At 37.2% G+C, this 14357-nt stretch overlaps 1 protein-coding gene and 1 long non-coding RNA gene across 3 annotated transcripts in view; one reads left to right on the forward strand and one right to left on the reverse strand.

Annotated features, from left to right (window-relative positions):
* LOC115454104 (leishmanolysin-like peptidase) overlaps positions 1-14357 on the reverse strand; it is a 103499-nt gene that overhangs the window by 45760 nt on the left and 43382 nt on the right. For both annotated transcript variants that reach the window (XM_037436333.1, XM_037436331.1), the window contains exon 2: positions 4841-4941. In XM_037436333.1, coding sequence (XP_037292230.1) covers positions 4841-4941 — 101 coding nt within the window. The remainder of the gene's footprint in view (positions 1-4840; positions 4942-14357) is intronic.
* LOC119188611 lies at positions 11523-14038 on the forward strand. The gene is made up of 2 exons (XR_005111967.1): positions 11523-11859; positions 12089-14038. It is a non-coding gene; the product is annotated as an uncharacterized LOC119188611 (long non-coding RNA).

The following is a 14357-nucleotide window of genomic DNA, read 5'->3' on the forward strand; positions in this document are numbered from 1 at the left end:
TACAACTAGATAAGCTAGTTATAAAGCACCACGGATACAATTAAAAGAAAGGGTCCTATCACATGAGCTGCTAGATTTGATATTTTGTATAAGTCAAATGCCTTGGAAAATCTCGTTTTCGATAACCACCTAGTTAAGAACGAATTCCTACTTTGAATTAAATCGGAACCCAAAAGACCGGATGCCAGATTTCAAGTCATGAGCTCATTCTGCGTAGATGGGACCATATATCCAGTAGTTACACTGGCTACAATGTCCTTCAAACTGGAACACAACAGTGACTACACACTGCTGCTTGGCAGAAATAGGCATTGCGGTGTTTTTTTTTTGTCGCGGCGAAATTTCCTTATTACTACCGCCTAACCTTCTTGGGGGGCGATTGAGCGGTTATGTTGGGGTAACCGTTGCCTTACGGCCCGACAAAGAGCTGCCAGAATTTGATCAGGACCTTCGGGCGGCCGCCGGGTCCCTGACCCTATATACAACCCAACCTAACGGCCTACCAACTAAAACTTCACGGTGGCCCTCTTCGGCGTATTAAGGACTGCTGCGGGCTTCCTCCGACGGTAATTGTCTTCGTCTACAGCCGCCCCTAATTGCGGTGGTATCTACTCAGGCGGACTCTCACATATGATAGACCTACCACCAGTACCTTCATCGACTTACTCTGAATGAAGTAACAAGTAATTTAATATTTACTTTGTAAATCAAACCTAACCACAGAAACCTCAATTTGGCACGAATTTGAGAACCTAGTTCGACCAATATTTCATCATGCAATAGGGTAGTTGACTTTATTTTAAATACATTTATCAAAAATGTAGTTAACCTAAATATTTTCGGAAAAAGAATTTTGAAAATTCACGCAATAATAATAAGTTAAAAAGCTTTGAAATTTGATTATAGCTGTGAAATTACTGTAATAGTGAAATGTGACGTCACCAGGTGCCACCAGCCATAACGCCGCGTGAGTGAGAAAAGGACAGCGCGATAACCCCACCACGTCCCCACTTTTACTCACAACAATATTTCAAATATGAATAACTGCTCTATTTTTCAACCAATTTTGATGCTGATTTCACAGAAGTATTTATTATATTATTTTCTGTTACATATAAAATAATAAACTAAATCAAACATAGGAAAGTACCCTATTGCCAAAAGGCTGTTAAATCACAAGTCTCTATTGATTGATGATTAATTCTTTCATAACCGGCCAATCTCAACGGAAAAGCCACGCAGGAGATATTATAGTGCACAAGTGTGTTCAGTACACAGGTGCACTCTCTGTATGTACCTTCGCATAGTCCAGTGAGACGGCAGACATGACCGGTGAGAGATCAGGCGCAGGACCAATGGCTTTACATGCTTTCCCAGGCACGGGTGTAATACTCTGTTGCAATGCCTATTTCGTTTAATTTTTATCCGTGGTGCTTTATGACTGGCTTATCTAGTTGTAAACGTCCTTGTCCTTGAGGTTAAAACGCCTCCTTAGATCATTATTTTGTCTCCCGCTTTGCTATGGAAGTGGACAATTAATATTTCCAACTCCTGCCTATATTTCTATTTGATTAATTTCGTTGCGGGATAATGACAAATTAGTGTTCCCAGAGACTCGGCGAGCTTCACTGCTCGGTGTCATACAATGCCACTGATCCTGGCTTACAGGAGTTGTAGTGAGTGTGAATGTCTCTGTACTTGGTTGACCTCCGTTGAGATTGACTGCCGTTCCCGAAAGTCAGTAAAGAAGAAATCAATTATATCACAGAAAATTACAAATGGAATTTCTAATCAGAGAATCTGATAAATAAAAGTAAAATCCACATCTATCTACCACAGAGATCATTTAACATTCAAAACGTAAATAAGTTATAGATTAGACATTTTATATTCATGGATTTACAAATTGAAATAATTTGTTATCAAATATCAAGGCTGTCTCATTTCTACGTCCATTTAATATTAATAAGGTGTATGTTTATTTAACTTAGTAGCTGTGTACGCGGCATCTCTTGCGTGGAAACCAGTGTGTTACAATTTTTTCCCGCGTAAATCGCGACCAACTAGATTTTTTGCAACCACGTGACCTCTTCAACAGTAATCATTGTTTCAGTCAATTTACATAAAACCGTAATGTACTATTAACGTAAACCTTGCTCAAGTGTTGCACTATCTTTTAGTAAAAACCGTATAAAAGTATGTTCAGTAGATTTTGAGAAAATAGATCACATACAGACAGCTTTTGGGGACTTTGTTTTATAATATGTATAGATGTATGATACACGAACGTCCATATAACTATTTTTCAAAATCTGAACTAAAATGGTAACCAAAACGTCACTGTTATAACCTATTTATTCACTTGCACAACAAATAATTTTACATTTGACTAATATTTTTATTGAAATTAAACAAATTTTCCGGATTCTATCGCGGTTTTTTGTTTTTATTTTTCTCCCGACGTTTCGAAGACTTTGCAGCCTTCATGGTCACGGGGGACTGAGGTGTTGTTCATCGGCAAAGTCAAAGTTACAATATCTACCTACATTTTACAATTATACAACTTTTTTAAAATTTTAGCTGTTGGTGGTCCGATCTACGCAGAATGAGCTCACAGTGCCTTGAAGTCTGGCAGCCGGTCTTTTGGGTTCCGATTTAATTAAATGTAGAACTGACCCATACTGATAAATATCTGAACGGTGAATCTCATCACCATCCAAAACAGTTAGCTACCGTGGGCAAATCTTTGTTTCAGAGAGCACAAGGAATCTGTGACGAGAAACACCTGGCCGCTGAGCTGCAACATGTCAAGCAAGTACTGCGAGACAACAAGCTCCAAATTCCACGCCGCCGTCACAGAAACCGAGTGAAACCAGCCACAGTTGAACGTGTTCCGGTTGTATTACCATATGTAAGAGGAGTCACCGACAAGATTGGCTACATCCTGAAGCGTGCTTCCATAAAAACTTATTTTAAGCCGCCTAAGAAGATTAGTCAATTTTTACCACCTGTCAAGTGTCATATACCTCTACAAGAACCGGGAGTATACAAAATAGATTGCAACTGTGGCCTCTCTTATATCGGGCAAACAAAAAGAAATATAGGGACCCGCGTAAAAGAACATATAGCTGACGTGAAACACCGACGCTCGACGAAGTCTGCAGTCGCTGAACACTCTGAAGGAGGCGCCAATCATTATCTGCGACTAGACAAGCCACAAATCCTCGCCAAAGAACACCGATTCCTGCCCAGGATGATTCGCGAGGCTATTGAAATTAAAAACATCCTAATTTCAATAGGGAAGATGGTTGGAAGCTTGCACAAGCCTGGGATCCAGTTCTACATTGAATTAAATCGGAACCCAAAGACCGGCTGCCAGACTTCAAGGCACTGTGAGCTCATTCTGCGTAGATCGGACCACCAACAGCTAAAATTTTAAAAAGTTGTATATTTGAAAAATGTAGGTAGATATTGTAACTTTGACTTTACGGATGAACAACACCTCAGTCCCCCCCGTGACCATGAAGGCTGCAAAGTCTTCGAAACGTCGGGAGAAAAATAAAATACAAAAGACCGCGATAGAATCCGAAAATTAGTTTAATTTCAATGTCTAACATTCGCGTAAATATAAGAAATCATTAATATTTTTATTCACATCCAAGTTTACACTTAGACTCGTGTTCTTATATTATGAGCGCCACTCCGTATATAACCACACGCTGTCGATGTTGAAATCATACAAAAATCATGTGTACGGATTGCAGTACAATTGAGTCGAACACAATGAGTGTACGGAACGCCAGATCTAGCACGTAGTACATATATATCGATAGGTAAGTTTGTTTTCCACAGAGAATACAGGGGTAACAATATTAAAAGGCTAGGAACTACTGCCATAAACGAAATAACATTGTTCATTCATATATAATAATATCAGCCCTGTATTATATACTGTCCCACTGCTGAGCACGGGCCTCCTCTACTACTGAGAGGGATAAGGCCTTAGTCCACCACGCTGGCCTAGTGCGGATTGGTAGACTTCACACACCTTCGAAATTCCTATAGAGAACTTCTCAGATGTTCAGGTTTCCTCACGATGTTTTCCTTCACCGTTAAAGCAAGCGGTAATTCACAAAGAATACACACATGATTTTAAAAAAGTCACATGTGGTGCCCTTGGGTTTTAAACCTGCGGACATTCGTCTTAGCAGTCCGTTCCACACCCAACTAGGCTATCGCCGCTTTTATTCATAACGAATGAAAAATAATGTACAAAATAGATCACAGAAAGCTATCGTATCAGTATTAAAATCCCAATATAATTGTGACTGGATTTTTCCATCTTAAAAATAACTGAATCGCAGCTCGGAGTCAGGAACTTGGCTGTAACCACGTGCCTAAAGTACGTAAAGCCGTTGGTCTGATATCTCTCCGGGTATGTCATCTCACCGGACTATGAGAAGGAACAGAGAGTGCTTGTGTATTGCACACACTCGTGCACCATAATATCTCCTGTCTGATCTCCGTTGGGGGGATTTTTTTAAATTTTATTTAACAAAAGGCATAACATAGAACACAATCATTATAAAGAATACTCAAGCACTAAATTACATTAAGACTAGATTGTATTGCTTAAACCTATGCCCTAATTGAAATACCTACGGAAACGATTCTACAAAAAACAATTAACAATATAAACATCTGCTTATACTTAATTGAGTCATATAAACATAAATTGTATGGAAAGTAAATTGTACTACCTATAAACTACTTAATTTTCGATTGGCCGCCGTGGCCGAAATACGGCTAGGAGGGATTCATTCATTAATTAAAATCTTACCTATACACAGAATGGTCGTAGTATATGCTTATTCTTAATGGTTGGTCTATGCTACGTTTCTTGACTATGTGAGCTGGCTCGATGTGGACACCTCGGACTACCTGAAAGGAAAAAAACTTTGAAAACAGGTTCAAAAATATTTTATTTATTTAAAACTTTATTATACACCGTAAATATAAAAAACAAGACAAAGTATACAAACGGTGGAAATTAATAAAATATTGGTGGTACAAATGCCGGTGTTAGCTCTCGAGGCGATCTCTAACAACCTGGATGATGATAAAAATAGTTGAAGGGCAGTTTTAGTACAAGATCCCTGGTACACTTTTCATCGCTTATTACTATCAAGCTGATTTTTCGTGAGCTTCCTTTTGACTAGACGCCCAAGTTTTTCCTTACAGTAATGTTGGTAAATGGTAGCTTAATGGGGTAGCATGGATAAAATATGTTAATTTGACGAATTTTAAAACTTATTACTAACCGAATTTTTCTTTGTTAATTATCGAGATAATTATCTAAATAACGTGAAAAAATAGATGAGTAACAAATTATACAATTATAAAATCAATTTATTTTGCTAACGTGGTTAATTTGTGATATTTAATATATACATACCAGCTTTGCTCGCGGTTTTGTCCGCGTGAGTTTTCCGGGATAAAAGTATGTCCTTCCCAGGATCTTAAACTATCTCCATGCTCAATTTCATCTAAATCCGTTCGGTAGTTTTTGAGTCTATCGCGTTCAGTCAGACAGACAGATACGGCGGAGGACTTTGTTTTATATTATATTTTTTAGAACTTATTAAGAGGAATAATTCTGTCATACATGTTTGTTGCGTAACTTTAACCGTTTTCTCATCACACGCAACGAAAGCTCACAAAAGGGATAATTTCCCACATTTTTACATTATTCATTGATTCTCAGCTCCTAATGGTCGTAGCGTGTTGTTATACAGCCTATAGCCTTCCTCGATAAATGGGCTATCCAACACTAAAATAATTTTTCAATTTGCACCAGTAGTTCCTGAGATTAGCGCGTTCAAACAAAGTCTTCAGCTTTATATATTAGTAAAGATATATTGCTAGCAATAATCTCCAAAAGTATTATTGCTTACATAATTTGCTGTTTCAAACAACGGCCATTAAAACGTGCGCAAAATAATTAAGAATAAGGAAATAATATAACGTTATTTAACTTCTTAATACTATCAATGTCAGCAGACTTGGTGCATATAAATTAAGCCATTGATCTAGGTTTAGTCTAGTTTAAAAGGAAAAATACTGCGCAAATAACATTAATACAAGGTCATTAAGACATTACTGTTATAAATGTACTAGTTGACCCGACAGACGTTGTCCCGTCTTTGAATTTGCAGCGCGAATTCTGTCAATCGCTGATAGTTATTTCAAACAATTGACAGTTATATAAAATTAATATTTTCGTTAAATTTTCTAATTGTACGCGCAATTTTTTGAATTTTTCTTTCATAAGAACCTTCTCCTGACAATACAAACACAACAAGAAAAATAGTGTAATCGGTCCAGCCGTTCACGCGTGATGGCGTGACCAAGGGAAATAGGAATACATTTTTATATATATAGATAAGTTATACACACACATCACATTATACACACAGTTATACGCACAATCAGGGCACCGACTCGCCAAGTGTGTTCCATCCCATGATGTCATAGGGGGCGAGCCTATCGCCATATCGGGCACAAATTCCAGACTAATACTGAGCAGAAAAGCCAAAATATTACTTTATCCAACCCGAGATTCGAACCCAGGACCTCAGTGCGCTGCTGTACGAGGCAGTCATGAATGAGTAATTCCAGCCATGCTGTAAGTTTGAAATGAAATAAATATAATAACAAGCCTAATGCCACTACTACTCTAAGAGAATTCGTCGCAGTGAATTCACACTTTCAATCAGAAATACACTCACGCACCATACTCGCAATAAACTATAAAATGATAAAAAAAATCGAGAAAAGTAAACCAGGAATGGTTTCAGACTAAGATGTTTTTATTACATAGATACGTTGTCCGAGCTCAATACAGGCAAGACGAAAGTAAGGTAATACTAACGTTGTTACGTAACTGTCGATGTATATATCCTTTTCTAACGAATGTATGCTGCATCTTTTTATTCCTTCTTCGAGCCAATTTGTAATTATATGTAGAGGTACGTGACTATAGTAAATACTGCGCCGTTTTTATGTGCCATTTTGTTAGTGTATGACGCGTCTATTTGTAAAACGTCATTGGTTTCAGATGTTTTCCTTTAAATTTACTGTGACATTGCTTCTTAAATTTCATTATTAATCTCATTTAACCGACTTCAAAAAAAGGAGGAGCTTATCAATTCAACGTGAATGTTTTTTTTTTGTATGTTTGTTACCTCTGAACTCGATGTGATCTCTGATCCGATTTGGAAAATTATTTTTTTATTCGAAAGAATATCTCTCCAGATTGGTCCCATAGATTTTTTTTCAAAATCTCTTTATTAGTTTGGTTTTAAAACAAAAACTAGAATAGTTATGTCGTCCAAGAAAACGAAATCGCGAATTTAGCTTTCCTGTGACGTATTTAGTTATACATACAGCAAAACACATTTTCCCTTTTTCAGTGGTAGGCAGAGGCGTAAGATTTCAGCGCGATAGTCGTACTGCGTGTGAAACATATCAGTTGCGTTTTTGCGTTGGGTTTAGTTGACTCTACTTCTTACATGCATACATATATATAACATCACACCTTTTCCCCTTTTGTGTGCCCTTAGGATTCGAACCTGCGGACACTCGTCTCGGCAGTTCCACATCCAACTAGACTATCGCCGCTCGCGTGTTGGTATCTTGTTGATTGTCAATTATAATAGTGAAACCTCAGAAGCATTTGTTGAGACTATGCCACTAATAATCACTATAAATAGTGTACACTTGTGTGGAATTGAGTTGTTATTTTTATCACGTCATTCCCGCGTGAAATACTGCCATGCTAAGCTCAAAAGCGGCATCTCAAAAAATGTAATTCTTGATTTTTATGTCGTCAGATAACTTAAAGAATTACCCGTCCAATGAACTTATCTAAATAACGGTATCTTGTTTAGAACTTGTTAAAATAAACCTTAAAAGAGTTTTGCTATCTCAGTTTTACAAAACTATATTTACAAAACTTTGATTATCTCGAAATAATGTTTCCCTGACATACCGCTTTTGCGCTTAGCGCGGCAGAATATCTGTCGTAAGTTCTGTCCATTATTAATTCTGCGCTCGGTCTCCAGTGAGCTGGCCTTCTCAAACCTCACCTTCCTTCTAGCCTTTACCCCCTCCCTGGTTTCATTTTGATTAGAAATGATCGAATTAACAGGAGAGGGGGCGGAGTCGCTATATATTTACGTAGCGACCTGAAATATAAAACTGTAATATCTTCCTCTGTTTCTTATTCTGCTTATGCGGAATTTCTGTTTCTTGATGTTTGGGTCAAGGGAGTGAAAACCTTACTAGGTGTTATTTACTGTCCTCCATCTCTTGATTACTTCTCCAGTCTGGAAACAGTTCTGGAATCTATAGGATTAGAATATGCTCATCTGAATGCATACACTGAATGCACGCCCGTACGAGGAGACATTTGCCGCGGCCCTACGCACACAGTTAAATGTGTATATGAAAATAGCCCCGAAGATTAACAGAACTAAATAAACGAAATAAATGATACTTAACATCTCATGTCTTAGGATGGCGAGCACAGAGGAACTCCTATACTTTGTAATTCAAGGTGTTGGATGGTGTTTCTACTGTATAGGACTGTCGATTCGTTTCAGGCGAACGGCAAGCTCGTCTCATTCAAAGCCAGAGATACTAAAAATCTGATCGCCATTATGACGATGAGTTATCAAAAAAAACTGAAATATGTATTATGAGACTTTCCCGCTCTCACACCCACCACTACAACTCCTGTAAGCCAGGATCAGCAGCGGCATTGTATGACACCGAGCGGTGAAGCTCGCCGAGTCTCAGGGAACACTAATATGTCATTATCCCGCAACGAAATCAATCAAATAGAAAGATAGGGAGGAGTTGGAAATATTAATTGTTCACTTCCCTCCAGAGCAATGTGGGTGACAAATCATGATGTAAGTAGGCGTTTTAACCTCAAGGATAGGGACGTTTACAACTAGATAAGCTAGTTATGAAGCACCACGGATAAAATTAAAAGAAAGGGTCCTATCACATGAGCTGTTAGATTTGATTACAATAGGCATGGCAAAAACGCCAAATAATGAAATATGTATCTCAAGTATAAAAATATCCTCTCCAACCCACATCGACGAGAAAAAGGTCAATTTTATTCATTAAATAAGGGATGATCCGGGGCTGCCGGAATTGAAACAAACCCTTAAACTTGGGATATGACAAAGGGTCTTTTTAATCTTATTTTCCTAATTCTGTGATGTTATGGCGAAGTGATCTTTATAAGTTCATAAATATTCTCATAGGCGCCGCTAAGATTAGTGTTAAACACTGTATATTAGTAAAAATAATTACAGAATAATAGAATAGTCTCCGCGTGACATATTTCTTCTGCCAGCCGAGCAGCCGAATACTTCCGGAAACGCCCGATGTCATCGGCTAGGATAGCGGTGCGTAGCATTAGTTTTAGGGAGGTGCACCTAGGCACTATACTACATAATATCATTGTTTTTTTCCAAATTCAAATCGTTCGAGTTTTTGAAAATATTATTAAAACCTCTGTGGTTAATAGTTCCCATTGTTGCAGAATTATTCTGTGACATATTTTTGTGAGCGGCGATAGCCTAGTGGGGTGTGGAACGGACTGCCAAGACGAATGTCCGCTGGTTCAAATCCCAAGGGTACACTCCTCTGACTTTTCTAAAATTACGTGTGTATTCTTTGTGAATTTATCGTTCGCTTTAGCGGTGAAGGAAAACATCGTGAGGAAACCTGCATACCTGAGAAATTCTCTATTAGGAATTTTCGAGGGTGTGTGAAGTCTGCCAATCCGCACTAGGCCAGCGTGGTGGACTAAGGCCTAACCCCTCTCAGTAGTAGAGGAGGCCCGTGCCGCAGTAGGACAGTATCTAATACAGGGCTGATATTATATATATTATTATATTTGCACATGAAATTATTGTATTAAGAACAAACATGGAAATCCTATGGACCATTACACTCAACCACTCCGTTGCAGATGCCATGATTCGCCATAGGGGCTGGCGAGCGCCGACATCCGCACTATACACTAGCAAACCTTAGTGCATCATCATCATCATCATCATCATCATCATCATAATCATAATCATCATCAGTCTATATCTTTGTTCACTGCTGGACATATGCGCCATGTTGCCGTCTTCCGCCTGTCGCATCCAGTTCTTGCCAGTGACCTTTCACAAGATCGTCACGCCACCCCCCACCGCTCCAACCTTAGTGCATTAAGTGTAGATCATGATGCAGGTGCAGCAACGATCGCAGCTTCCGCGCATCAATAAATATTATTCCTTAGTGTGGAAACGCTGTTTCATTTCATAACACTTTTGTATATACCAGTGCATTGTTATTAGCAATATAGATTTGAACTTCACCCTCTAATGAATGAAGTGATATCCAGTTAATTATGAAATGCGAGACTAATTATTATAGAACACTAGATTCGCTCGCGGCTTTACCCGCGAACGTTTTCTGGAATAAAATGGAGCCTATATTTTAACTTAGATCTCTAGCCATATATTATTGGAAACTACATTGAATTCTATGCAGTAGTTTTTGCGTGATGCGTGTACGAACATACAGACAAAAATTTTGAAAACTGTTTTGGCTTCTGTTGCTCTTATGAAGATCCCATAGTTTTTCTTCAATACCTATACAGCTTAGCTCAAAAGAGGTATCTAAAAAAATCAAATCCTTAATTTTGATGTCGTCAGATAGCTTAAAGAAATACCCGTCCAATGAACTTACTTAAATAACGGTATCTTGTTTAGAACTTGTTAATAAACCTTAAAAGACTCTCTACCTCAGTTTTACATACAAAACTATATTTACAAAACGTCGATTATCTTGAAATAAGGTTTCCCTGACATACCGCTTTTGCGCTTAGCACGGCAGTATAATGTATAGATATAACAAGAATTAACATCTCATGTCTTAGGATGGCGAAGTGGAATACCAATCAAATGTAATTCAAGGTGTTGGTGTTTCTACTGTGTATCGGTCGTAAGCGGCGATAGCCTAGTTGGGTGTGGAACGGACTGCCAAGAATGTCCACAGGTTTAAATCCCAAAGGCACACACCTCTGACTTTTCTAAAATCATGTGGGTATTCTTTGTGAATTTATCGTTCGCTTTAACGGTGAAGGAAAACATCGTGAGGAAACCTGCACATCTGAGAAGCTCTCTATAGGAAGTTCGAAGGTGTGTGAAGTCTACCAATCCGCACTACAGCGTGGTGGACTAAGGCCTAATCCCTCTCAGTAGTAGAGGAGGCCCGTGCTCAGCAGTGGGCAAGTATATAATACAGGGCTGATACTATATATCGGTCGTATCGCTCACCATCAGCCGAACGAGCTCGTCTCGTCATTCAAATAAAAAATCACAATCAAGCGAATTCGTCATTCATGCATATTTATTTATCGGCAAAAGCTAGAAAGTGTTTGCGTAATAAATGATTTATTTGAAATATGTTTTATTCATATTTATATGTGAGTGGATTTCGTTTTTATTGTAACTATTTCGGCGAGATTTATTGATTGTACTACGGGAGATCGGGCAAAGATTTTTTTCCAAATGATTCGAAATTGGTCAATTAATATAATCGAACAGTAATAATTGTGTCTCACATAGAGAGGGGGGAGGTTCCGGTATTTGATACGTAAAATGTGTATCGCATTGGGGTAATCGGGGTTTGAATGTAGACGGTTGGTGAATCAAGATGATTTTTGCAATATGCTTGGGGATCAACCCCACATTGAGATAAGGACAGGAATAAGACAATACATTAATCGTAAGTTGTTGCATTTATATTTGAAGAGTCCAGAGCCATAAGTGGAAGAGGGTCCATAAAAAAAATAGGCATAGACAACAATAATAATAGCTTTGTTTACAGCCTTATAGGTGTCAAAAATATTTCAAGTTTTTATATAATAATTCAAAGTTAAAAAACGTAGTTCAGGAAATTGTACCACAATATTATGTTTTTAAAAACTGGTGCTCAATTATTCTTATTATTTCAGCTCTATGCGTAGTACACGCTGCAAATATATTTAAAAATAGAACATCCAAAACCATAAATAATGTAGAGAAAAGTCCCTTTACATTGACAAAACTTGATATTGAAAGTGTAAAGAAAAATCTAGATAATTTCGTTATGGTTCGACGACTAACACATTTTACTATGCCAGATAATTATGACGTTCCAAATTTGAATTACGAAAATAAAACAGAAATTTCAAATTCAAATAAAGTGACTGGTCATAAAAATAATCAAATTAAAAAAATAAAGCATTTCGAATATGATGACACTGGCATAAACGACACCCTGAGATTTAAAAATAGAATACAACGCATTCCAGACCATAACACCTATTTTGATAAATACAGCATCACCAAAGAATCTATGGAAACATCAGAAAACTCCCAAAATGTGCAACTATATGAAGTTTTAACTAAGCAAACGGAATTAATTAGAAAATTTGCTAAAATATTAGAATTTGACGAGTATTTAAGACAGTCAAAACACGATTTCGAAGATTTACTCAAAGATATAGAAGAGAAAAGAAATATAACAATTTTAGAGAGTGACGGAAATAATACTACAGAGAGTGTGAAAGAGACAACAACTGTGAGATTGCCAACTATCATGGCGGTGGTGGATGAAACAGCTGTTAGAGAGGCGCTAAAAAGCGATCCTTTTGTAAAAAGAATTCTCAAAATAGCGGCGAAGAGGAGAGAAGCTTATGTTAAGGCAGCAAAAAAATATTTCCAACTGTAAAATTTTGTAAGAGAGAAAAAAAACAGCTAACCAGATTTCTATTGAAGTTAATGGGCTGACGTAGTTAACTCATTCTAGTTAGTGTCAATAGTCATCAAATTATCGCCGGTTGGCGCGCTTATTTATACATATTATAAAACAAAGTCCCTAAAAACTGTCTGTATATTATCGATTTCCTTAAAATCTACTGAACGGATTTATATGAAACTTGGTATGGAGATAGTTTAAGACCCTGGAAAGGCTATAGACTAATTTCTATCCCGGTAAATATATAGCAGGACTTTTATTCCGGAAAACAACGCGGGCAAGTCCCGAGCAAAAGCTGTTTATAAGTACACACCAGTGCGATTTTGATTCACACACCGAGTATTCAATATAAATTAGTTTGTTTTATTAGCATTTTTACTGTTTTCAGATTTTTTCCTTTCCACGTGCTATAAGACCTTGTTTCTTGCCAAATATGATTCTAGATCAACGGGAAGTACCCTATAGGTTCAAATCCTCCGCAAGATGCGACATAAACGGTCATATCTTTTGATCGCGTTGACTTACAAGTATTATTTTTTACAGCTGAAAGAGACAGTAGCCCCGAATATTTGATATAAATTTGAACTTGATACCTCCACGCGTTCCTGAGAAAAACGGTCTTAACAAACAGACAACAGTGATCTTTAGTGTTTGTTTTGAGGAACGGAACCCTATAAAGGAATGGCTTTTAAAATTTAACAGAAATGACATATTTCAAAACCTAGACAACTTATATAACGTATATTTTCAGTAAGGCTTATTATTGCGTCAGATTCTGAACTGTTACCAAATTGGGTATAAACATTGACGTATATTCTATAGACACGAACCAAAGAGAATACAAATACTACGTAAGAAGAGACGGGACTTCCATATATAAAAATAAATGTAATAAACGTCAAAACAGGGCTAAGTTAGCATAGCCAACATAACGACAATAACGAGCATCATAAAGTGCTACCAACATAAGATTAAAAATGAATTAGTGATGTGCAGTTAGTAGGAATATCGAAATCGATAATAATCTGCATATCCAGAATATCCACCGGAATGAAAATAAAATATATTTTATTGTTATCGCGAAACCGCCTATGAAAATACTTCTGTCATTGGCGGTTTCACGACCGTCATTCTAGTATAAGGTAAAATAAAGAAGTGAGTAAAATTATAATTATTATTCAGTCAAACGTAACATTTTCAGCTGTGTTCCTTTTTTCTTTAAATCGTTATTTTTAATATGCTTTCCACAAACGAATTTTCATTGATGAAGTTTTTCAATAGACAAATAAGCTAGATCCTCATTTCTGCCATTTTTACCCATTCTTTACACCTGAAAGTAAAAATATCGACAATTTAAATATTGTTTCCCAACTATATTTCCCTGATTTAAAACTTTCAACAACTAATTTATTAGAGAAAAAACTAAGATTTATGAATGAAAATCAAAACAAAGATCTGTTAAATATAGAAATTCTAACTTACCG

This window comes from Manduca sexta, chromosome 1 (genome assembly GCF_014839805.1).
Source record: "Manduca sexta isolate Smith_Timp_Sample1 chromosome 1, JHU_Msex_v1.0, whole genome shotgun sequence".
NCBI lineage: Eukaryota > Metazoa > Arthropoda > Insecta > Lepidoptera > Sphingidae > Manduca > Manduca sexta.